The sequence below is a fragment of the Sceloporus occidentalis genome, unplaced genomic scaffold (genome assembly GCF_023333645.1).
Source record: "Sceloporus occidentalis isolate IW3139 unplaced genomic scaffold, rSceOcc1.0.p SCAF_5, whole genome shotgun sequence".
Lineage (NCBI taxonomy): Eukaryota > Metazoa > Chordata > Lepidosauria > Squamata > Phrynosomatidae > Sceloporus > Sceloporus occidentalis.
This window is the reverse complement of record NW_028316985.1, coordinates 80508452-80534890: the sequence shown is the minus strand read 5'-3', so window position 1 is coordinate 80534890 and position 26439 is coordinate 80508452. Positions and strand designations below refer to the sequence as shown.

The 26439-nt window shown below is 43.7% G+C and overlaps 1 protein-coding gene across 1 annotated transcript in view; it reads left to right on the top strand.

Moving 5' to 3' along the window:
• Positions 1 to 550: 550 nt before the first annotated feature.
• Positions 551 to 26439, top strand: part of CPNE8 (copine 8) — an 89246-nt gene continuing 63357 nt past the window's right edge. The window contains exon 1 of the mRNA XM_089524486.1: positions 551 to 863. Within this exon, the coding sequence (XP_089380612.1) occupies positions 730 to 863 (134 nt within the window). The 5' untranslated portion in view covers positions 551 to 729. The remainder of the gene's footprint in view (positions 864 to 26439) is intronic.

Genomic DNA, 26439 nt, shown 5'->3' with positions numbered 1-26439 from the left:
ACTTTCAATCTGGATCCATGGATCGTATAAACGCATTCTACCTCCCTCAACATCCCTCCCCCCCAATTTTATCTCCCTTTCCACAGAACGCTCTCTCTGACAGAAGAACAGAGGCTCGAGCCACCAACCGACGCCCGCTTAGCCCCGCCCCCTTTCCCCCCAAGCGCGAGGCTGCAGCAGGCAGCACCCGCCCGCCCTCCCTCCCTCAGTCCCTCAGAGGAAGCGGGAGAGAGAGCAAGCAAACCCAGTTGGCTCCACTCTCGGCCAAGAAAACCGTTAGAAAAAGCACCTTCTCCTCCTCCTTTGCCCCTCCCCCCTCCCCTTTCAGCCTCGCCTTGCGCAGCTCCTCCTCCTCTCCATCGGCCGCGCGCCCCCGCTTCTGTGTGCGCGCGCGCGCCTATATGTGTGGCAATGGCAATGGGGTTTTTTCGACAGTTCGTCGCCACCCGCGTTTCGCCACAGTTGGTGACGACACACAAAACACAAACACACAAGTACTGAAGCACACAAACACACTCACACAGTTCTTCGCTCTCCTCCTCCTCCTTCCCGCCCTTCTCCACACAGCGCTGCCATTCGTTCGCCCCTTTCTCTTCCCTCCTCTTTTTCTTTCTTTCTTTTCTTTCTCTAGCCTCGCCTGAGGAAATTCCCTTAGCGCCACCCCTTCTCCTCCTCCTCCTCCTCCTCCTTCATTCCTCTCTTTCTTTCTTCCCTCTAGTTCTGCCCCAAATGTTCAGCCCGGATAAACTGTTGGGGCAGCTGTCCAAGCTGGACAGATACGGGAACATGGCGTCCATGGGGGATTTTAACTCCGTCAGCGCCAACATCCCGGCCACCCGGGTGGAGGTCTCCGTCTCCTGCAGGTGAGGAGGGGACAGGCAAGACCCAGCCAGGGTTGTGTGGTTGTGTTGTGTGTTGTGTGGGAGAGACGGCGGCGGCTGCATCCACACTGGAGAAATAACCCGTTTTGCCAGCGCTTTGTCTGGGTCTTTGCTATGGAATTCTGGGAGTTGGAGTTTGTTGTGGGGCCCATTGGGTTAATTCTCTACGACGACGACGGGAAAGTGAAGGGGGTCTTGGGTTTGTTGCCCCCTTTTGAGGCGTGTGAGGGGGAAAGGGGGTGCCAGGAGGTTGGGGGATATGGAGAAGGAAGGGGAGGAACGGAGGGGATGGTGGCGAAATCTCTCCCTGCCAAGGTGCCTCCCCTGGATGGGGCATTCCCACGCAAGGGAGACCCGTATCACCGAAATCCCGTGGTTTCCCTTCCCCGCAGATGTGGACCTTGGGCAGGTCACACTCTCTCAGCCTCAGGGGAAGGCAATGGCAAACGTCCTCTGAAGACACTCATTGGGAGACCTTGGGCAAGTCCCACTCAGCCTCAGAGGAAGGCAGTGGCAGATCTCTGACGATATTCACTTGTTGGACGTGAAACCCACTTGGACAAGTCACACTCTCTCAGCCTCAGAGGAAGGCAGTGGCAAACCTCCTCCGAAGAAACTCACTTGGACATGAAACCCACTGGGAGATATTAGGCAAGTCACACTCTCTCAGCCTCAGAGGAAGGCAGTGGCAAACCTCCTCCGAAGAAACTCACTTGGACATGAAACCCACCGGGAGATCTTGGGCAAGTCACACTCTCTCAGCCTCAGAGGAAGGCAGTGGCAAACCTCCTCTGAAGAAACTCATTTGGAAACCTTGGGCAAGTCACACTGTTTCTGCCTCAGAGGAAGGCAATGGCAGATCTCATCTGAAGACTTGGACATGAAACCCACTGAGGGACCTTTGGCCAAGTCACACTCTCTCAGCCTCAGAGGAAGGCGATGGCAAACCCCACTCTGAAGAAACTTGCCAAGAAAACCCTGTGATAGGTCCACCGCCTTGGGGGTGAAGGCAAAACAACACACAGAGACACACGGATCGTAATGTGTCCCCCTCTACTGGAGCGATTTGTTCACCCACTTTGGGGTTGGGTGTGTGTGGGTGGGGGGGTCCCTCCTCTATACAACGGGGAGGGGGAAATGGGTGTGTGGTGTGACAGTGCAGAGCAGTAACTTGACTCGCGTGGGAACTGTGTTCTTTAAACCAACCACTTCCAATAGTTCAAAACAGAACAGACCACTTCAGGTGAAGCCAGAGCCGCGGAGGAACGACGTATATGTTCTCTGGGAGGATTTTTTTTTTAAACAGCAAAAGGATGATGATTTTGATGATGATGATGATTGAATATTGATTGACTGATTGATTTCTTACCCGCCTTTTCCCAACAACAGACCAGCAAATGTGCCTCAGTTACGAACACAAAAATCAGCTCAAAAGAACAAACAAGACAGATAGGCACTGTATTAGAACAACCAACGTTTAAAATCCAGTAATATCCAAACAATGAGAGTGTCCAAAGGAGGGAGACTAAAATGGTGAAGGGTCTGGAAACCATGCCCTATGAGGAAAGACTTAGGGAGTTGGGTATGTTTAGCCTGGAGAAGAGAAGGTTAAGAGGTGATATGATAGCCCTGTTTAAATACTTGAAGGGATGTCATATTGAGGAGGGAGCAAGTTTGTTTTCTGCTGTTCCAGAGAATAGGACCCAGAACAATGGATGCAAGCTACAAGCAGAGATTCCATTTAAACATTAGGAGGAACATCCTGGCAGCAAGAGCTGTTCAATAGTGAAACAAACTCCCTCGGAGTGTAGTGGAGTCTCCCTCCTTGGAGGTCTTTAAATAGAGGCTGGATGGTGCTTTGATTGAGAGTTCCTGCATGGAAGGGGATTGGACTGGATGGCCCTTGTGGTCTCTTCCAACTCTGATTCTAATAATACCTTTATTTGGCTAACCAAAATGCACAGGTATCATTGTTTGCATGTTATCGGATTTGGTATATGGCCAACACGGCTACCCCTAAGATATTCGTTTAAAATAACTACAAGACAGCACCCTTACATGCCATTGCCACCATGATACCTGAGTCGTTTGAAAGGGTCCCCCCCCCCTTTCTCACACACAGAGGGAGTCCTGAAAGTACACCAGATTTCCTTTCAGACCTTCCTTCCTCCCTGCTGAAATGCCTTTGCTTGCATTTTGTGGAGGGGTTTCCTGGAAAGGAAGGAAGCACATTCTTCTCCCTGCTTGTTTTCCCTTCCCTGGTGGAATATGCTGTAACTTCACTTTCTGACACTCCTGTGCATGTTAGACTTGTGGTAGGTGTGAAATGCCATTCCTTGCCTTGTACATCAGAACAGCCTTGCCATGGGTGTTTTGTTTGTTTCCCTTGGGCAGGAGGCAGCTGCACTTTCCTTCCCAACATTTCTTTCACCAGGGTTTCTGCTAAAGAGGGGAGTAGTGTGTGTCTCTCCAACCCATCCCCACCCCGAAATATCCTGGATGTGAATGAAATGTAGACTGTCCAATGGTAATATCCAGTTTTTAATGGCATAAGAAAACCCTTGTCTCTGAGGTGGACTGAGGTTCAAATCGGTTTCCCTTTGTGTGAGAAAGGAATAGGATCTGGGTCTGAAATATCCATCTTTTCAGCTCTGGGGACACCGCCCCCCTGCAATGCATAGTGGTAGTACAGTCAGTTGGAAGTTAAAATCCTCTTACTCTGAAAGATGTAAGATGACAAAAGGAGGATTAGGCTGCCATTCACCCCCCCCCCCCCCAAATGCTGTGACCTGAGGAAGTTAATGAAGCTTCACAAACTGGTTGCTTTTCTCCACATGTTGGGCAGTAGTGATTTATTTGTAGTGTCTTTGCACACTTTCCAATCTTGTTAAAGATGCCATGCTCCTCTTTGTTTTGGTACAAGATCCACTGAGCATTTATAAACCCAAGGACAGAAATGCAGGCTGTTTTGGTGTCCTTGTTTTTTTGTCCCCATCTGTTACAGAAAAAGGTGATTGCATTACCTTTGTGCAGACATGGGAGGGGTAGCATACTTTCCTGGTATTCATTAGTGGAGTTAGATTTCCTAAATCAGATTTATCCTAAAGGAATTAAGTTGAAATTCTCTGGTTAGAGAGCAGATAATTCAAGCCATTTTCTTTGCTCCTACTCACACCTTCCTCTCCCCCGCACCCAGCACTCCAAGGTGTGTTTTTGTTGTGGTCTATAATGCAAAGGCATACTAAAAACAAACATTTTAGGGAGAGGCAAGTAAAACTGGTTGCATGTATTACAAAGTCAGCACCCTTTGTCTGACTTGCTAATTCTTATTTTAAAAGGAATCTTTGCAGAGTCTCAGATGTTGGAGTCCTAAGAAAGAATGGCAGCTTGTTTTTAATATAACGCTTGAACTGATGGGTATTAATTTTTTTCCAGAACCTTCAGCAAAGGGGGCCAATGTAAATATTATTGTCTCCAAATCATTTTTGTTTGGTTGGTTTCTTGTATGATTAATGATTATGACCGGAGAACAGTTTTATTTTATTTTATTTTATTTAAACTGGTCTTTTCCCAACCCTTCTAATGAGTCACGTCTCATGAAATGATCAAAGTACAATGCCGATTGAGTCTCAGTTATCCAAAATGTTTAGGACTCAAAGTGTTTCCGCATTTTGGGATTTTTTTTTTGGCTTTGTTTGTTTTTTTGGATTTTGGAGTGTTTGCATATGCATTATGAGGTATCTAGGAGATGGGACCCAAGTCTCAATATTTAATTCATTTCTGTTTCGTATACACCTTATAAACATTGCCTGGAGGAAATGTTATACATAGCATTTTAAAATAATTTTGAACATAAAACCCAGCTTATGTACGCTGAACCATCAGCAAGCAAAGGTGTAACTATCTCAGCTACCCATGTGGACAATTTTGGGTTTTGGAATCTTTTAGATTTCGGAATTGTGGATGAGGAGGGATACTCAACCATCACTTCAGTACTTTGTTGTTCTAAGGAGAAATCAGGCTTGAATTTCTCTACGATCCATTTATTGGTTATTTTGGCAATCCATCACATTCATAGAACTCTCCTCCAGCACCACATTTCACACGAGATGATTCCCCTTCTCAGCTTTCTTAACCATCCACCTTTCACAATCATACATAGAAATCAGAAATATAGCATGAACTAGACTTTGCTCATTGCACTTGAGGATCTTAACTAGTTCCTTTACAGCCTGCCCTTCCACAGTCTTAGCCTTCTGATTTCTTGACTGCAGTCACCATTTTGATTTACGATTGAGCCAAGATATAGAAAGTCTTTTTGAGTATTTCAAAACCTTCATTATCCACTTTAAAGCTAAGTAAATAATTTCTGATCATTTTTTTCCTTTAAATTCAGTTGTAGCCCTGCTTTCTCATTTTCTTCCTTGACTTTCCTTAACGGTTCTTCCAAGTCTTCTCTGTTTTCTACAATTAATATGATATCATCTGCATATTTTAAATTTTCACACCTCCTTCCTCCAAGTCTAATCCACTTTGTGTATGAACTGCTCTGCGTATTAATTAAACAAATAGGGTGATAAAATGCAGTGGTGTCTGACCCTCTTTGCTAGCTGGAAATCATTCTGTTGCTCCATATTCTGTTCTGACATTGGCCCTGAGTATAGATTACACATCAACAAAATCAAATGTGGAACACCCATTTCTTTTATGATCCATAGCTTTTCATGCTCTGCACAGTCAAAGGCTTTTCTGTAAGCTATTAAGGACAGACTGATTTTCTTCTGAAATTCTTTGGAGCGCTCAATTATCCAATGTACGTATGTTTGCAGTATGAATTGTAGTGCCTCTTCCTTTTCTGAACCCTGCTTTGATGTCTGGCATTTAACTAAAATGTTAGTTATTAATAAGCTAAAAGATCTAATTCAATCACATTTACGTTAGAAGCATACTGTATATACTCGAATATAAGTCAACTTCATGTATAGGGCGAGGACAAGTTTTTGGGCCAAAATTATGGATTTTGATATGACCTGTGGATAAGTCGAGGGTAAAACTTAGCAGCATGTAAGAAAGGATGTAAAGGATGAAGCAAAGGAAAACAATACTAAAGATCTTTAAAAATGTTGTCAGGAATAACTCTGTGCTCACCCTAAAGGCTGGGTGGATGGGACAGTAGAGGGGGCTGATGCTTCTTTTTGATGCTTCTTTCATCAGGGTGTGGTTCTTATTTTAATAAGAGTTAAAGTACAGTACATACATTGACCCGTGGATAAGCTGACCCAGGTTTTTGGGGTCAATTTTTTGACTAAAATTCCTAGACGTATACATGAGTATAAATAGTATATACAGTTGGCCCTCCTTTCTCTCGGGGGATCCGCTCTGAACCCCCCGCGAAAACGGAAGCTCACGCTTATTCAAGCTCCATAGGCTTGAATGGAATGCGCCCCTGTATGTGCGGCATGGGCATGCATGCCATTGCAATTAGTGGAGGTCGGCCCTCCACGCATATTCAAGAACGTGGATCTCCGATCCACTCATTAGGAAGGGCAACTGTATTTGTTTTTATTGCCATTTAAGTGTAAGCTAAAAACCTTCACAGGAACCCTTATCAGAATGAAGCTGAAAAATGCCATAGATGATTTTAAGCTCTCTCCCTTACCTTCATTTTGTCCCTTTCTTGGGTTTGGGAGAGAAGGAAACAAGTTACATGAATTTTTTGAAAACCCTATTTCCCTCCACTTCACCAAAACTTTATTTTGCTTCCTTTTCCCCTTCCTTGTAATCTCTTTTCTTTCTTCACCTTTTAAGTCCCAGGGATAACTGCTTCATTATTCCATTTTTTGGGACATATGTGGAGCTTCTATATAGTGTCTGGTGTAGTACAGTATATGCAAGGACCATCTGGTTACAAAGAAGAAAAGCCTTCTTCCAAGCTTCCCTTAACTAGTTGTTTTAAATACACTTAATGTTAGAATTAACTAAATGACCATAATGTAATCATGATAAGAAAGAAAGGTTCCTATAGCCATTCATATTTGCAAGTCAAATCAGTTACTTTTTAAAAGACAAACTTACACCTGTTGCTAGAAAATTTCTAACTTAATTGATAGTTAATTGATTTCCTAACACTGTGCTATGGTTATTAAGAAGACTAATGCACTACACTCTCATAGTGCTGCTATTCCATTTTAACTATTCTGGCTCCTAGCCTTTATTTAGGTCAGTATCTTCTGACTCAGACAGGAGGTAAGAGTAGTCTTGTATGTTCAGAGAAATGTATGGTGTCCTTTGTCCTCTAGCTTTTAAACTGGGTGAATGTGTGTATGGGGACCCAAGAAAAGATATATTTATCCTGCAAACACAGGTCTTGAACTGGAGTAGTAACAGTATGTTCTCACCAGTCCAGTGAAACACTTTGCTTTGCTTTGACAGCAGATTGTGGACTTGTAGATAACATTTGTAGGTTCAGGTAGCTAACACTTCTATGTTGTCTCTGTAACTTACACAGTTGGATTATACTACACCTGTGCAGTGCATCTTCGGAATTGTATGGAATGCAAATAAGAATCTGTAAATAGCATGATGTTGTGGTTTGAGGTTTGGACTATGATACTGGAGAACAGAGTTCAAATCCTGGCTCAGCCATGTAAACCCACTGGGTGATCTTGAGCAAGTCACAAGTGGTGTACAGACCAATACTTTGTGCCAGCTTGTGGGCAGAGCCACAGTACAGCGCTCTGCATGCTGGACTCCACCCATCACGTCATGATGACACACGCCCTTCTAGACAGCACACGGCATCATGGTGCACCCCTGGTGCTGCATCTAGATTATGCAGTGCTGAAAGGGCGTCACAAAGCCGTGCCGCCACAGCTATGATGCTCTTTGGAGGGTGCAAAAAGGAGTCTCATAGTCTTGAATAGGGCGTGCACACCATGGTAAACACCTCAGGTCATCCCTCTGCGGATATTCGTGGGCGCAGAGCTCAGATCCACGAGTTAGGAGGGGCGACTGTAGTTATTCCCCAATTGGGTTAATGGGAATCTGTAGAAGATTTAGATTGGGTAGGTGGCAGGAGAAACACTGTCTTCAGCAAACACCAATTTGATCAAGTTAGCAGCCTCCTACTCAAATTTAAGGAGGAAAAAACAGAGAAATCTGATTTTGGATCTTGTGTGTATCATGTTAGCCATCAAAACAGGTAGTAGAGCAGTTAAGCCAGAATGTTTGTTGGTTAAAAGCATTAAACTTCCCATAGAAATGCAATGATGATACAGTGCACCCTCTCCTTACGTGGGGATCCTTTCCGGATCCCTCCGTGTAAGAGGAATTACACATGTGCTGGAGCCCCATTGGAAGTAATGGAGCTTGTGCCAGCAGTGCGCAACAGTGTGCGTGCACCACGGATGCACCCTATTAGTTCTTCTGGGGCGCGCAACAGGCTCTTCCGGCGCGGCTTTCAGCATATACTGAAAGCCGCGTATGGTGCTCCTGCATAAAACGCTGGCGCGCTGTACCTAAAAATATTTCTTGTTATGGATTCATTCTCAACCACCGACCGAACCCAAAGAGTGCTCAGCAATGGGTCCTTTTCATCCTGGAGAGAAGTGACCAGTGGGATGCCACAGGTGTTTGTCCTGGGCCCAGTGCTATTCAACATCTTTGTCAATGACTTGGATGACAGAATTGGAGGCATACTTATCAAATTTGCAGATGACACCAAATTAGGAGGAATAGCTAATATCCCAGAGGACAGATCAAAATTCAAAATGACCTGAATAGACTAGAAAGTTGGGCCAAAGCTAACAAAATGAAATTCAACACGGAGAAATGTAAGGTACTGCACTTACGGCAGAAAAATGAAATGCACAGATATAGGATTGGGGACACCTGGCTGAATGAAACTACATGTGAAAGGGATCTATTAGTCCAAGTAGACCACAAGTTGAACATGAGTCAACAGTACGATGTGGCAGCTAACAAGGCCAATGCAATTTTAGGCTGCATCAATAAGAAGTATAGTGTCTAGATCAAGAGAAGTAATAGTGCCACTCTATTCTGCTTTGGTCAGGCCTTACCTGAAATACTGTGTCCAGTTCTGGGCACCACAATTCAAAAAGGACATTGAGAAACTGGAGCATGTCCAAAGGAGGGCGACTAAAATGGTGAAGGGCCTGGAAACCATGTCCTATGAGAAGCGACGGAGGGAGCTGGGAATGTTTATCCTGGAGAAGAGAAAGTTAAGAGGTGATATGATAGCCCTGTTTAAATATTTGAAAGGCTGTCATATTGAGGAGGGAGCAAGCTTGTTTTCTGCTGCTCCAGAGAACAGGACCTGGAACAATGGATGCAAGCTACAGGAAGAGATTCCACCTCAACATTAGGAGGAACTTTCTGACAGTAAGGGCTGTTTGACAGTGGAATAAACTCCCTTGAAGTGTAGTGGCGTCTCCTTCCTTGGAGGTCTTTAAGCAGAGGCTGGATGGCCATCTGTCAGGATGCTTTGATTAAGAGTTCTTGCATGACAGGGGGTTGGACTGGATGGCCCTTGTGGTCTCTTCCAACTCTACGATTCTATGATTCTATATTTCAATATTCTTATGCCTTTTGCTTATAAACTAATATTCACTATCACTATGTTAGGATGATGATTGTAAGCCCCCAAAGAATTAGATGAGAAATTAAAATGGATAGACTGAGATAACATATACAAAATATGGAGTATAATTCTCCCAAATATATTTTCACAAACAAATATGTATCATCTGTACACCACATCCCCAGATAGGCCCAAAGCCAGCGCTTTTGGCCCATCTGTTTTGGGCCTTTGGCTCCAAAGTGGCTGTTCTTTCATTTTGCTTTTTTGAGGTTTGGGAGTTTGCGAATGCTAAACAAAACAAACCACCATGGGTTGTGCCATTTGTGGGTTATTATTACTGATTTTGCACTTTGTTACAGGTCCAACACTGCAGAAATAATCCAGTTTGAAACTGCTTTAAGTGCTTTGGCTCAATGCTTGGGAATCATAGGGGCTGTACAGACAGGCAGGAAGGGGTGGTGAGACACCGCCCCTTTCTGCCTCACATCATTGCCATGGCCACCACATGGCAGCAGCAACAATGCGCTGCAAAAAGGAGCCGCAAAACGCGGTTCTTTTCCGTGCCACTGTCAAAGCACCGTTAGCACCCTGGAGTGGCATGGTGATGTCTCTTGTGCGCCATGCCGTTTAGAGGCAGCACACAAAGCACATCATCGGTGCACACGCTGTCTGAATACATGCACGCCCAAAATGGCGCCGGGAGAGCATGAAGCATGCGGATGCTCCGCTCTCCTGAGCCCTAACTTTGGACCCAGGTAGGCTTGCCATATCCCGCCTAGGGGCGGGACTTTCCCGGTTTGGGGCGGGTCCGCACGGTCCCGCCCCGGTTTGGCCCCACCCCCGGGATTCCCCCCCCCAGCCAGGCCCTGGAGGCGGCTCCACAATCACAGAGCCTTCCAAGGCCTCTCTAGGGCCTGGGAGGCAGCGTCTCCCAAGCCCCAGAGGGGCCTTGGAAGGCTCCGAGGCAGGGGAGGAGGAGGAGGCTGCTTGCCATCGCGGCGATCGCGCAATGACAGGCGGCCCTCACACTCCTTCCCGGCCTGGGAGCAGGCCGAGGCTTCCTCCCAAGCTGGGAAGGAGAAGGAGGACAAGGTTTTAAAATGTAGGACTTTTTTTTTTTAAATTTCCTGGCTAGGAATGTTTTTTTAAAAAAAAGGTCCTACATTTTTAAACCTTGTCCTACATTTGTCCTGGTTGGGAGGTCCTCAGCTATGGCAACCCTAGACCCAGGCAACCACAAAGTCTGTATCAGGCCATAGCTCACTGTGGCTCCAGAGCTCTCTGACAGAGAAAGCTAAATGTCTCACAAAACTACAATTTCTAGAATTTCCTAGCACAGGGCAGTTAAAGCCGTATCAAGCTTGATTATTTCTGCAGTGTGTTTTGGACCAGTGTTTTGTGATGTATCTTGGGGCATTTAAAGGCCAGGAAAAAAAAAAGAATTAGGGTCTGCCTATGGCACATTAACTGCAGTTTCCTTGGCCCAATATATGGAGTGACATTAAATTTTTGAACTATATGATCATGGTGGTACATCTGATTTACAGATGTACTTCAACTGTAAATCTAGGTACTTGTTCTGTTTATGAGAGGAATGGACTACTACCAGGATATGAGGGCTACATTGACCATCCATGGGATTTGGAGAGCCACATCTCTTTCTCTGCCAACCCCCCCCCCCCCCCCCCCACTTCCAGCATTATCTATGCAGGAAACAGTATTTTGGGGACAGGAAATAATAATGGTGTGCAGACAATGCTGTTTCCTGTGCAGAAAATATTGTTTTCTGCACCAATCAACAACAAGTGTATTTGTTAAGTTTTTCCTCAGTCAAATCTTGGCTTCTTGAAATTCAATAAACATTTTTTTCTACCATTTTTTAATTATTTTAAAATATCCTTCCCATCCCTCTAGTATTGTGTGTGGATGGGTGTGTGTCTGTGTGTGTGTGGGTAGGTAGGTAGATAGGAAGGAAGATTGGTATGCGACTCCCATACTCCTGTTCACACCTGATCTATGCATCATTTCACTATTATTAACATGGTGGCAATATGTTTAAAAGTTTCTGGCACCCAGACAAAGGGTAGGGTGAAAAGTTATGCTGCTGTAACTCATAGAAGGCAATATACTGGAGTTGTGTTGACCACACAAGGCATTTTGGATTTTAAGTTCTCTGCTTAAGCAGGTGTGGCATTAAGCAAGTTACTTCATGTTGTTGCATGAGAGGTTCAGAATAATAACATCTCTCTCTCTCTCTCTCTCTCTCTCTCTCTCTCTCTCTCTCGCACGCACGCACGCACACACACACACACACACTTTGGTTTGAATGTTTCCCTCTTCTTTTGTAGCATGGCTGTGAGGAAGCTGGAAGCAACTACTCAGAGGTCCTGGTTATTAACTTGGGCAGACTCTGATTATATAGAATCAAAATGTGATTTATAATCCTGACATTTTGTCAAATATTAACAATTTAAATGAACCCAGATCCCTAAGTGAAAATGTCAGAGGGAACTTGGATTCAAAATGGATTATTTCAGTATTCTTGCACTTTAGGAAGAGGACAGAGAGCAAGCAGGCTCATTAAAATTCTAGTATTATGGTTTCACATTATGTCTAAACCGAGCTAGTGTGAAAAGATTTCTCTGTGAAGTCTTACATGTCTTAGCTATTATTTTTTATTATCTTCAGAGTATTCCCCTTCTAAAAGTGACAGGTTTATACATTGAAATAAAAGGTTTTTCAAATATTGTAGGGAAATTGCCTCCAGTAATGTATGGCCGAATCTTCTATCTTCGGGCCAGTACAGACTGCCGCAAAACGGTGGTCTGTATTCACCTGTTTTTAAATCCAGAGGAACGGTACAACCCCCAAACTGCACGCCGTCCCTCCTGAGTAAAAAGAACCCAGTGGCGAGTTACAGACCGCCATTTAGGACGCGCTCTGCACGTGCTAGGGTTAGGAAGGGGCGTGCTAGGGTTAGGAAGGGTTGCCCCTTCCTAACCAGCCCTGTTCCCAACACGCGCGGAGCGCGTCCTAAATGGCCGCGCCCATCCACATGGGCGCTGCCATTTTTACATCGTGGACACTGTGCATCCAGACATGGCGCGGCGGAAGTGACGCCGTGAGTGCGCGCCTTGCGCCTCGCGGCGCCACTTCCAGGGGCCAAAAAGGAGCGCCATTTCGGCGCTCCTTTTTCACTGCGGCCGGAAGCCTCGCGGTCTGGCTGCTGGGGCTTCCCGCCGCAGCTAATGGCAGCAGCGGGAGAACAGCCGCTTGAGGGCGGTCTGTAACGCGCCAGTGTTTCCAGATTCTTTTTGTGGTGCCAGAGTAACATTGCGAGTGCGTCACTGGTACACTTGCGACATAAGCAATGTGTGGCGACGTGTGGACACTGCGCGTTGCTTACATCAAAATGGCAGCACCCATATGGATGGGATGCCATCATTACTCCGCCGCTGTACTAGGGTTAGGAACCATGCAGTTGGTGCGTGGTTCCTAACCCTAGTATCGGCGTCAGCACGGCACATTCGGCCAGTCTGTTCTGGGCCAGTGTTAAGAAATACATTACAACCAGTATTCTCAGAGTAGTTGTACAGTAATTTAAAGTGAATGATGCATATTTCATCTGTTAGAGCAGTGCATCTTAAACAGTGGTGGGGGTGGGCAATTTTGTTTCCTAGAGTGCCACAGTACCACTATGGTACTGTGGTACAGTGTTTTGAGCATTGGACTACAAACATGTGGTACGGTGTTTTGAGCATTGGACTACAACTCCAGAGACCAAGGTTCAAACCCCCGCTCTGCCATGGAAACCCATGGGTGACCTTGGGCAGGTCACACTCTTTCAGCCTCAGGGGAAGGCAAAAGCAAACCCACTCTGAACAGATCTTGCCAAGAAAACCTTGTGTTAGGTCTAACTGGCAAAAACACCATAAATCAGAAACAATTTGAAGGCACACAACAATTACAACTGTATTTATGCCCACTGGCTATACAATTGTTTCTTTCTGGTGAGAAACACCAGGTCCAGTACTGGCAGCTCATCAGGGGCGGACAGCCAATGGTTCTTGGGCTGATACTGGTCCATTGAGTAGCACTGTCTATAAGTTGTCTATATCCCAGAGGTAGGTAAAACCCTAAATTTGATGCCAATTTTTGGTGGTATGGCAGGAAGAAAAGGGCCATAATGACATCTCAAAATAAGAGGCACAGTCCCCACACACGTTGCTCAAGGTTAAATTGCAGGTTTTTCATTTCAGTTTCACTAAAATTTGACACTGAAGGCGCTATAGCAGCTGGGAGATGTGCCCCCTCAACCCCAGACACTGCTTATTACTGCTGTATTTAAATTTTCAGATATCATATTCTTATGAATAAAAACAACAAATATCTTGTGGCACCTTAAAGACTAATAACAGTTTTGTAGGTTTTCTTTTTGCTTGTTTTTTTGTGGGCTGCAGTTGACTTCTCCCAAAGTTTATGTCATTATTTAAGGTGCCCAGGCTCTTTCATGTTTTGCAACAGATTAATACAGCTGCCTCTTTGAACATTGTTAATATGCATCCTAGTTCTCCAAGTAGTAAACTCACAGGGGCTCAGTATTTATCCTAAGTTTGGTTTCATTTTTATGGGGTCACTGGAGACATACAGAATCTTCTAGTATTTGTATGTATTCAAAAATATACAGTTTGCACATAGTTGGAAGACCACAGCATTAATATCCCAGTGATTCCAGGAAATTTTCCAGTCCTAGTTTTCTCCCTTGTTGTCTGTGTCTTTTTGAATTCCTTCTCTGTGTGCCTTCAAAAGTACACGCTCAGCTTACCTTCCCTATGCCTGACCACATAGCCAAGGAAAGGATGAGTCATCTTGCTTTCCAGTCAGAAAAGTAACAATTGATAACCATTCAGTTAACACTGAGAAGCATGGCCAGGCAAGAGCTAACTGGACCAAGTTGTCCTCTAAACTGGGCTCCTCCAGTTTTCCACCACTACAGTCCACACCTTGTGTAGAACTGTAACCAGAAGTGACATCATGCCTCTTCTGGTTTCATTTTTGGATATATATCCAGGGCACAGAGGAAGACACAGATGACTTCAGTGGCATCACTGCCTGTGGTGGCATTGCTTTGCGGGGAGCAAAAGGGCTTTGTCTACCTTGCTCCCACAAGCCACTGTACTCATGAGTAGAACAGCATGTGACATGGAGTGGAGCTGGGCAGTCCTCTCTCTGCCGAGTGCTGTTCTACTCACATTTAGAGTGGTGCATGGCAGGGTGGGAGTGTGTTTACCCCACTCCCTGCTGTGTGCTGTTTTATGTGTGGAATGGCATGTGGCAGGGGCGGAGGTGGGCACACTCCCTTGCTGCCCTGTGCCCCTCTACATGTGAGTAGAACAGTGTGTGGCAGGGAGAGAGGGTGGGCATTCTCCCTCACTGCCATGTGTTGTGGCGAGGCGATGGCACTGAAGTGGGGAGGAGGCAACCAGGTGTCACCCCTTTTCTGACATGTCACCAGGTGTGGACCACACCCCCCACACACTCTTAGTGATGCCACTGCATGACTTCCTACCCCCTAACTCAGTGGTCCCCAAACTGTGCTCTTTAAAGGATTTTGGACTTCAGCTCCCAGAATCCCAGACTATTGGCCAACCTGGCTGAGGCTTCTGGGGGCAGAAGTCTACAATCTCTTATAGGGCACAGTTTGGGACCACAGCCCCTAACTAATGGTTATAAATGCTAAGTAACTTATATCCATTGCGTGTTGTCATTGTTGTGTACCTCAAAGTCAAACCTATCATAGGGTTTACATGGCAAGTTTCTTTAGAGAGTTCCCTGTTGTCATCCTCTGAGGCTGCAGTGACTAATTAATCCTAGAATTCAAAGATATAGCTGTATTAGTCTGTAGAATCAGTATGTAGAATCAGAGATCTTGTAGCACCGTTTAGACTAACTGAAAGAAACTTGTTAGCATTCATTTCTGCAGACTTCAGTCTATTTTCCCAGATGCTTTTGGTCTTTTTCAGCTTCCTCAGAGGAAGTCTATTAATATTTAAGATTCTTGCTATAGCGACTGATTCAGTATGGATCCTGGGATAATTTTATTTCACATAGTAATGAATGACACTGAAATATGGTGACAACAGTATTAACCCTGCACTGTATTTGTATAGCTATACTTCGCAGACATGATAAAATTTGAAAGCCAAAGGAGGTCTTTCGCAGAATTCTCCAGTAAGCTATGCCAGATCACTGTCTGTGGGATGTGGGCTTGGGTTTGCATTATGATTTACGCTGTATTTTTTACACATCTATGGCTTGCACATATGGATTCTCTTCCTGCGTTCTGGTTCAAATCTGGTTCAAAATGTTCTAGAGCTGAGTCATTTTGGCATGAGCATTTCTCTTGTACTCAAAGGCTATGGCTCCCAATTACTTCCTCTTCAGCTGCTGCGACAGTGTTGTGTTAGCAACCTTCCTGTATATGTAGAGTAGAGCTCTGCCTGGTTGGTTAAGGATTACTGTATTGTTTGTCTAGTTTTATTCCTCTCTCTCTCTTCTATAATTCATCTCTTTGTTTTGTTTAATTTTTGCACCTCTTTTCCCATTTTGGTTTGTCTTCAGATATTTTTCATGGGTCTTGGGTACTTATGGTGTTTAAATCTTTCTTTAAGAAATATATGGCTCTTCTAGACAGTGTAAATTATCAGGAGGTGGTGATACTTGTTGCTGTACATCCCACTTCTAAAGAATAAAATGTAAAAAACAACAGCATAAAAGACCACAAGCTGTTTTACCAGTCACATGATGTTCTCAGCTATTTCCCTTCCTTTTCAGTGTTTTTCCAAAAGGTTTTGGTCTTATCCAAAAGATGAGGTTTTTAAATCAATACATTTTGACATCATGTGACAACTGCAATGTTCTCCAGGAATGTTTGTACCCTCTTTCTAATTTCCCATGCCTTCTTTTTATGTTTTTAATTTTTTGAACTCTTTCTAGAGCCTTGCCAATAAAGCTTTGGATTTCTGTACTCAGAAAGTAATCCTCCTTTACACTAGTTAATTTCAACTTGGGTTGAAGCTATAAGATTGGGAAAGAGAAGGAGGAAGAGATATGATTGAAAACCTTTCCTCAGGTGGTTGGTAAGTGTGTTTGCATGGGGTCGATGTTTCCACCACAGAAACCTGAACTTTTGCTCTAAGGCGCTATAGGTTTCTCTCTTCTTCTTTTTGCTCTCTAGAGCTATAGTTCAAGTAGTAAACTGATCTGTTTATTTCCATGGAGCTAGATCAGACCTCCCCACACTCACCTGTATTCACTTCTTGTATAAAATGGGTCACTGGAGGAGATTGCCTACTGAGGGAGTGATTTTACTTTCACAAAATAAATACAGCAGTAGCACTATTATCAGATACCAAGTGGTTACAAAGGACCCACTACGGCGCAAAGTAGTGGTTTGAACATTGGACTACAACTCTAGAGACCAGGGTCCATTTCCCAGCAGAGCCATGAAACCAACTGGGTAAACTTGGGCAAGCCACACACTCTCAGTCTCAGGGGAAGACAATGGCAAACCTCCTCTGAACAAATCTTGCCAAGAAAATGCCATGATAAGGTCACCATAAATTAGAAACGACTTGAAGGCATACAACAACAGCACTAATATATTTTCACACTTCAATACGACACCTTTGGAGAATTTTTTTTTTAAAAATGGGGAAAAATTCAGGAGCCACTGGACAAGAAACAGAAGGAGACTGTGTGGGGAGTGCAACAATTTGCCAACATGGCATTTGAAAGGGAAAGGAACAAGAAGCATCAAGAAGCAACATTAAGTGGTATGATATAAATTGGCACAAATCACCAGCCTGGGTGAGCCTGTGCAGTGAATGTACCTTCTGCAGATGGTCATTCATTTTGCTTGATTTGTTTTGGGGAGGGACACATTGTTGCATCTTGTCAGCACTTAGATTTTTATAAAGGCTTGAAAACTGTTCCTCTCATCTCCATTTGTGTGTGTGTGAGTGCAAATATTGAAGGGTGACTCAAATTGTCCTCTCCATTCTGAACCTCAGTCTGGTTTAGGTTGGCGCCACTCATATCTTGTTGACTACAAATCTGCATTTGGAAACTACAGTACTTCAGGTTTGGGAGAAGAATAATAGAATCATAGAATGGTAGAGTTGGAGTTGTTTTGTCTGCAGTTGCTGTTCTTGTTGTTGTGTTCCTTCAAATTATTTCTGACATGATGATCGTAAGGTGAACCTATCACAGGGTTTTTTTTGACAGAATTTATTGGGGGGGAGCTTGCTTATGGTTATCACACACTGGAGCATTCACGGATTTTGGTATCCTTAAGAGTCCTGGAACCAAACCCCAGTGGATACCAAGGGCTCACTGTACAATCATTATACATTCTTGCCCCCCCCCCTCTCTCTCTCTCTCTCTCACACACACACAGAGTCTTCACCAGGCTGAACCATGCTCAGCTCCTTCAGCCCATCCTCATATGTTTTGTTCTCCATACCCCTTATCATCCTTGTCCTCTGAATTGTCTCTGGCTTGTCTATATCCTTCTTAAAATAAGGTGCCCAGAACTGAATGCAGTACTCCAGATGAGGCCTATCTAGTCCAGAATATAGAGGGACTGTTTCTTCCCTTGACTTGGAAACTATAGGTCTATAGTTTAATCACTTTAACTAGGTTATTGAGAAGTGGAGCTGAGTTGAAGGGTTAGGAGCAGAAAAACATACTTGATAGTAACAGTAATGTATTTAGCCAGCTCGTGGGAGTCTGGTAATAGGTGCTGGGGAGTTACTCACATGGTGCTTATAATTAGGGAGCTAGCCATTCAGATAAGAGGGTGATAGATTCTGTCCAGCTGAGAGAGGGAGATGAGAAAGTGAGGCATAGAGAGTTCAAGGAAGGTTAAGAAGGAATACAGTTTTAACTATGGGAACAAGGAAGAAGGGCCAGCCTGGTAATTTTAAGTGTATAAAGAGAAGCCTTTTCTATTTGGTGGCACAGTAGTTAAATAGCCTGTACTGCAGCCACTTACTCAGTGGCTCAGGTCATCTCAGTCTGGCATCCTTCTGAGGTTGCTAAAATGAGTATCCAGCTTGTTGGGGGCAATTAGCTTATACATTGTAAACCACTTAGGGAGTGCTTAAGTGCACTGATAAGCAGTATATAAATGTACTTGCTATTGCTGTTGCTATATTTCATGATAATCTACTCCCTGAGACTATTCTGTTAGAGAACTTGCTGGGTCTTGACAACATATCTACAGACAACAGGGACATACATGTGCATATCTATTTAGTTCACTGTACAGTTGGCCCTTCACATTTGTGGCTTTGACATTTGAGGATTTAATTATTCATGGATTGGATTAATATGTTCTCTCTAGGACTATATAGGCCCGCTAGTACAACTCTATGGTTAACATCTGCCAAAAGTCCTGTTGAAGGACCCAGAGATTCCTAGAGAGAACACTTCTCTAGGCATTTGTAGGTCCTCCAGCACAATTCTATGGTCATCTTCTACAGTTTCCTAGAGAGATGTTCTCTCATGTTAAAAAAAGTGGTCTTTTATTTGTGTTTTTTCCAGTTTCACAGAGGTCCTGCACCATTAACTCCAGCAAATGTGGAGGGCCCACTGTATATACTTTGAGACAATCTGGTAGCAAGGTTCTAAGGAAAGCTTAGCCATTTACAAAATAATAATAATAACAATAATTACTGTAAAAGGTTCTTTTTCCTTCTAGCATCTGACCAAACATCAATGAAAGATGTTCTTGAACTTTCCATTGCAAGAGCACCAGTTTCCTGGGAGGCAAATTACATGCCATGGAATGATTGTGGATTAAATGTATAGTTGTGATGTACAGCCTTGTTGAGGAGGTACACATAAGGACTGCTTGGTGGGAGAGAAATCAAGATCCTTATAGGTATTGCTGGGTTTTATGTGTCTGATGGTGGAAGCGACTCTCATAATTTTAAGAGCAATTATGAACATGGTACAGTTAGTTCTCATTTCTTCATCCTTCAAAAGTACTCTTACCCACTTTCTAAGTTGTTAGTATAGAAAGTAGGAAGGTTTGTTTTGCTTGAGTCATTCTGGTGACAAACATTACTTTTGCTGATATAATGAAGACAATACTTATAAGGTCAAAGCACTGGCATTTGTAGATTATAGGGAATAATGACTGAACCCTAATGCATCAACTTTTTTGGGGGGGATTAAACAGATTGATGGAGGATAACGTTACATGTACAGTAGCTGCTAATTTCAGAGGCAGTATACCTCTGTATTGTTGTTACTGGGTAAAAGGAGGAGGAGCATGTTAATATGGTCATGTCCTTATGTAGGTTTCTCACAGACATCTGATTGGCTATTAAGGGAATGAAACTATGGACTAAATAGGTCTTTGGCCTGATATATCATGGCTCTTCTTTATGTTCATCAGTATGCTTTGTTAAACAATGGAAAAGGTATTTCTATGCAGATGGTTATCATATGCCATTGTTTAAACATGCCTTTCCCAACCTAATGCCCTTGAGATGTAACTATAATTCCCACCATTCCCGACTAGGACTGTCTAGGTTAAAAACTGTGAATGTTGGGATGTTACTGTGCCATTGTCTATAATGGGACTTGAACATCCACAGATTCTGGTATCCACAAGGGTGTGGGTGTGTGTCCTGGAACCAAATCCCAGCAGATACTAAGGGCCCACACAAACATTTACCAATTGTTCATATAGTGAGCACTGCAGTATATTTTACAGGTGGTATTTGTAGCAGTATCTTATCTGGAGATCCATTTCTGTTTGTAGCAGTGTCTTATCCAAGCATCCATAAACACACTTAAAGTTGTCAGACAGCAAAGATATTTATTTTGTATCTTTATTGCCTCAGTTCAAATTTACCATTGTGCAAATTTCTGATAAAATGTGATCCAGTTTTCTTACCTTTTTCCCCCTCTGAGGCTCAGGGCCAGGTTACCTGCAATAACATACAAAATTCTCCTCGTATATTTTATGGAAAAGCTGCTGGAGGAACCTGTGATCTTGAGAGGATGATACACTTAGTGGGAGATGAATTCGGCTTATTCCTCTCTTCCAGTACACATATAGTCGGCCCTGGATATCCGCGGACTTGCCACCATGGACTCAAGCATCCGCAGATGGCAAGCCCGTGTTGTCCCCAATGACGACGCATGCAGATCCTGCCAAAAAGACAGTTGACCAAAAACCATCCATCTTTTTGGTACTATCCTCTAGGTCATCACTTCACATGGCTATGAAGTGAATTTTCTGAATCAAAAGACTGGCTGCCTAAGCCTAAGAAAAAGTCTCCTCATGTCACTGAGCAATCTACAAATCAGTCCAGTTAGCAGCTCATCTCTGAACAACTTCCTTGCCCTCATATCCCTACAATACCAGGGAAACTGAACAACATCCACCTAAACATCCAATTCACGATGGAAAAAAAAAGGAAGGAAGATTGTTATTCTTGGATGTCCTGGTTATCTGCAAATCAAACCAACAGTTGGACCACACAGTGTATAGAAACCCTACACACACAGAGATACCTATATAAGAACTCCAACCCTCACCCAGGACAAAAAAGAAGCACAATAAAAACACTGATAGACTGGGAAAAAGGGATCGGTGAACCCCACTGCTTGGAAGACTGGGGTCTACAGGCTAATGGTTACTCCAGCGGAGACATCAGAAGGGCTGCCACACCCAGAAAAGCCCATAGGAGTGAAGACAAACAAAGGGAAGGTATTTTTTACCATACATCAAAGGAGTCATAGACAGAATAGGGAATCTGGTGAGGAAACACAACTTCCAGATGATATACAAACGAACCAAGAAAATCCAGCAAATGCTGCACTCAGCAAAGGACAGAAGAGGCCCTCTCACAGCTGTAGGAGTTTATCACATACTGTGCAGCTGTGGAGAAGTTAGGAAAGGGCATCCTTTCCGGACGTCCTAACCCTAGTATGTACCTAGTACGTACAAAATGGCAGCGCCCATTTTACGTGGGCACAGCCATTGGGACGTCACGACCGCGCCACCTTCAAATGGAGTGGCGCGGAAGTGACGTCCTGGCACTGCTGAGGGTGCCTGGGGCACCCTTTCCACGGCGCTGGAAGGAGCTCCGAAATGGAACTCCTTCCAGGTTTGTGTCGCTGGTGCAGCCTTTACAAGGCTGCGCCAGTGACACAAATGAGAAAGGGGCCAAGTGGCCCCTTTCTCTTCGTCCCCACCACTGTTGGGTGTCCTTGGGGCATGAAGCCTTTTGCCGCTTCCCCACGGCCTGGAAAGCGGCGGATCGGGGCCTCAGAGGCTGCCACTGTGGCAGCTGAGGCCCCGATCCGGCGGGGAAAGGGGTGGGAACAGGCCGCCCCAAAAGGGCGGTCTGTAAACCGCCAAAGTTTGGCTACCAGTCCTGAAAAATAGCAAAATCAAGACTCAACAAATGCAAATGAAAACGACCCAGAGTGAGGGAAATTCCCAGCAGAGAATTGATCATTAAGTAAACAGACAGCTTGTAGGCCTTACCATTCAGCGACAGAACAATACACAGATTAACACGTAAATCACTTCCTCTCAACCAACAGTATATATACCCCACTCTCCTCCATACCAGCATTCTCTGAAGATAACAGCCACAGCTGCTGGCAAAACATCAGGAACAAACTCTTCTAGAAACAGCCTCATAGCCCAAAAACCCCACAAAAAACTATGGATGCCAGCCGTGAAAGTCTTCAACTTCACACCAGGGAAACTGTTGGAGATTGAAAAGGAGTCTGTTGTTTCCTATCAAAACCAAGAAAAACCTGTAAAGAATATATTCACAGTGGAAGAATGAAAGGAGATAAAGTTCCGCTTGGAAGGTCGAAGGCCTCTTGGTATAAGTATGGATTGGACCCGGAGAGATATTATAGCCTGACTGCATCTAGATAGCAAAAGTACTCACCTTTGCCTTCTTCCTCCTATTCAAAGAAAATGTTGACAACTTCACAGTGAGGATGCATACGTACCAACTTTGGTTCATTTGCTTCAGGCTTTACACTGAACTGTCAAAGAGAAGTCTCTCCATATCAGTGGGCTCAAACTGTTTGGTGTGGTGAAGGCTCTTCACACATTTGAGATGATGCTTTGACATCGAGTAGTGTAGGTGGTGACTAGCAACACAATGGTCATATATTACATCAATAAACAAGGCGGATTTAAATTATCTACTGTTCTCCAACTAACCCTATAGCTATGGGATTGGTGCATATCCAAGAACATCTTCATCTGAGTAATTCACTTTCGGGCGAGGGAGGGGGAATGTGATAACTGATTTCTTTGAGCAGGATGTTGGATCAGTGTCACGATTGGAATCTCCATCCAGAGGGACTGTGTGAAATCTCTTGACATAGGTGCACACAAGTGGATCTGTTCACATCTCTGGAAGACTGTCAATGCAGGATGTTTTATTCCAGGATGCGTCAGAGGACATTGCGAGGCAATGATTTTCTATATTGTTGAGCAGTCCAAAAGTCTATATGCTTTCCCATCACTAGAGTTGTGTCAAGATTGTGTGAAGACAGAACAACTTACATCCTGATTGCTCTGTGGTGGCATGGATAGCCGTGGTTCATTCAATTTTTCCATTTGTCCCAGCACTTCTGTCTGAAACTTCAGTGTAAGGCAGAGTTGTTAACAATGCAAAATGGGATAGTCAGGCATCCAAACTTGGAGACTCTCAATTTGACTGTGTGGAGAATATAACACTAGCGTCCCTTCCAATGGCAGTAAGGATCATTGTCAAAATCACACACAGACTGTCTGCATAGTGCTCTTATTGATACAAATGGGAGTCCTTTCTTACCTTGTTGACACAGAAAGAAATCTGTCTGATTCAAACTTGAACCGCTCATTTGTTGGAGTTTCTTACTATCACACAAGAGTCTTTCTCTTTCTTCCATTCATTGCTACTTGGCTGTTATATCAGGTAACCTTTAATCCATTTGCAATTGTCATGTTTTTGGGACCCATTGATGAAGAAGATTTTGAAGGGCTACAGGAATATCCATTCCCCAGTTTCAGGACTGACTCCTCATTGGAGCTTGGACTTGCTGTTGTCTCTGATAGCCAAAAACATTTGAACCCATGGCGTCCTATGATACCAGACTGCTTCCCTAGAAGATTGCATTCCTGGTAGCTATCACTTCTTTAAGGAGAGCTGGAGAACTTTGTGCGCTACAGGTGGACCTTCCATACCTGTAAATTTTAGCCCGAACATTACTTTTGTGCCAAAGGACATATTGATGTTCAATCAAGACATTGATATTAAGACATTTTGTTACCTGCATAATCCCACGTCGAACCTGAAATGGACACTGTTATCTGGAGGGCTCTTGCCTTCTACATTGACAGGATTGCAGGATTCATAACCTCTGAAACACTCTATCTGCTACTTATCAAAGAAAAACAATCTGCTTGCTTCCTCAAAAGGTTTCTCAAAATGGATAGTATCTGTGATACACATATATTATGAGATGGCTAAGAAAACCCTCTGGTTTGTGTCTGGAATTACTTGACACAGGCTGTTGTTGCATCCTCTGCCTTTCTCACAGGGGTGCCTATTGAGGACATATTCAAGGCTGCTACCTGGTCACAACCTTTGACTTTCATCACCCATTAAAGGATAGATGCTAGGTCCAGAACTGAGGGAGAGCTGTCCTGTATTCCTGTATTACCTGATGATTCTGGGTATGCTATATTGTCTTCTTTATAGACATGACACCTCTCTTCCTATAGCTTGCTAGTTTCCTATTTGTGTGAATCACAGAGACCATGAAAGAGAACAGATTGCTTACACGTAACTGTAGTTCTTTGAGTAGTCATCTGTGAATTCATACAATCTCACCCTTCGCCCCTCATCATGTCCTGCCTATCCTTAGGTCTTTGGAGGCTCCATTTGCAGCCTCCGTGGAACTGAGGAAAAATGGTGGGAAGGGCAATATATGTTGCCTCTGAGTGCATGTGCTTACCATCAAAAATTGTATGCAACTGCTCCAGAAGGTTCCAAATGATGTACTGTGCAAGTGAAGTAAACACATTTATGTGAACTCAGAAATGACCACACAGAGAACTACAGTTACAAGTAAGCAACCTGCCCTTCATAATAGCATATATAATTAGTATTTTAAAATGGCTAAATAGTGTGTTGCAAACCTACAAGTGCCCAGTTGATTTATTTATCCTTTGTACAGTACTTACATGATGGTATGTTAAGCTTTGGGAGGGAGGCTTCAACTATATTTTTAAGTAATGTGTTAGAAAGCATGTTTCATGATACAGAATTACTGAGTTTGTTGTTATGTTCCTTCAAGTTATTTCTGATCTGTGGTGACCCTAAGGTGAATCTATTGTAGGGCTGCTGTTTTTGGCCAGATTTGTTCAATAGGGGTTTGCCCTTGCCTTCCTCTGAAGCTGAGATAGTGTGATTTGCCCAAGGTCACCCAGTGGGTTTCCCTGGCCAAGTGGGGGTTTGAATTCTGATCTCCCAATGTGCCAGCCCAACACTCAAATCACTACACCATGCTACCTCTCATGTTATTGAGTACCAACTTATAGTTTCAGTATATCTGAAGCTGGGTGTATACATTGCTGTAAAACGAGATGGTAAATTTTTAAGGTTGTAAAATGGCCAGCACTTCAGACTGCAGGTGGCAGTATCACTTTTCACAATTTTAATCACAATTAAAAAAACTTCACAAGAAAAAAAATAGTACATCACGGAGAAAAGAGACAAGCTCTGTTTGTTGCCTGCTATGCAGAGATTTTTTTTTAAATTTAATAGCAAAATTTTAAACGTAGGTGGATGTTCAAAAATATGAGTCACTAACCTGCAGTTTGAACCGGTGGTAGTCCTTTCTGTAGTAGTCTCTTAATGCAGAACTTAATTGTTCTGCATAAGGACCAGAAGTGTATTGCAAACCAAGGACCAAAGGCATGTTGTATATCAAAATTACTCTTAAAGAGGCCATCTTTCCCAGTCAAGTGAGTCGCAGAAAAGGCACCTGAGGGAATGCCTCCTCCCATATAATCCTTCCCACACTCTCAGGTCCTCTGGGATGAATCTATTGCAGTTAGAGAGAACTAGACTATTAACCACTTCCCAGAGGACATTTTCTGTTGCCGCTCCAAAACTCTGGAACGATTTACCGGACAAGATCCGCCAAAAAACATCCTTAGGTGCCTTCAAGAAGGCAATAAAAACGGATCTCTTCCGGCGAGCCTTCCTGAATTGACTTCCAATTTTTCCACTTACCTAATTGTTCCCATTGGATTGAATGATCTTGATTCATTTTATTGGCCATCGGTTGGGAATTGTTTTATTGTTTTATAGGGTGGGAGGGAGTTTGGGAACTTGAAATGTAATATGTCTTTTAACTATTGTTTCCATGTTTTGTTTTTGTTTTTGTTTTTTAACTTGATTTTATTGTCTTTGGTAGTTTGTTACCCACCTTGATCCAATACAGGGAGAGGCAGGATATAAATTATTATTATTATTATTATTTGTTTCAAAGTGCTTTTGCTGAAGGTGAAGGTGATTGTGGATCACTCTGGCACCATAGTACAATACATTTCAGAAATGTTCAGATATGTTTATATTAGTGGCAGCAGAATGCATGGCTGATGATTTTCAATTTTATTTCTTTATGTCATCTAAATCATGTGAGGCTGGATATATACTGAATCAGTCTCTGGATTTTTCTAAAAGGACTAATGAGGGCCAATAAACTGAGCATGACAAGATGGAGACACTGTTTATAAGTGGTTGTCACGATTGCAGAATGCGTATATAGTCTGGCCTGTATAAGGCTGCACTCCCATTGAAAGAGCAGGTGTGTTGTTTGAGGCCTTAGGGGCTGTACAAACAGCTCCGAAGG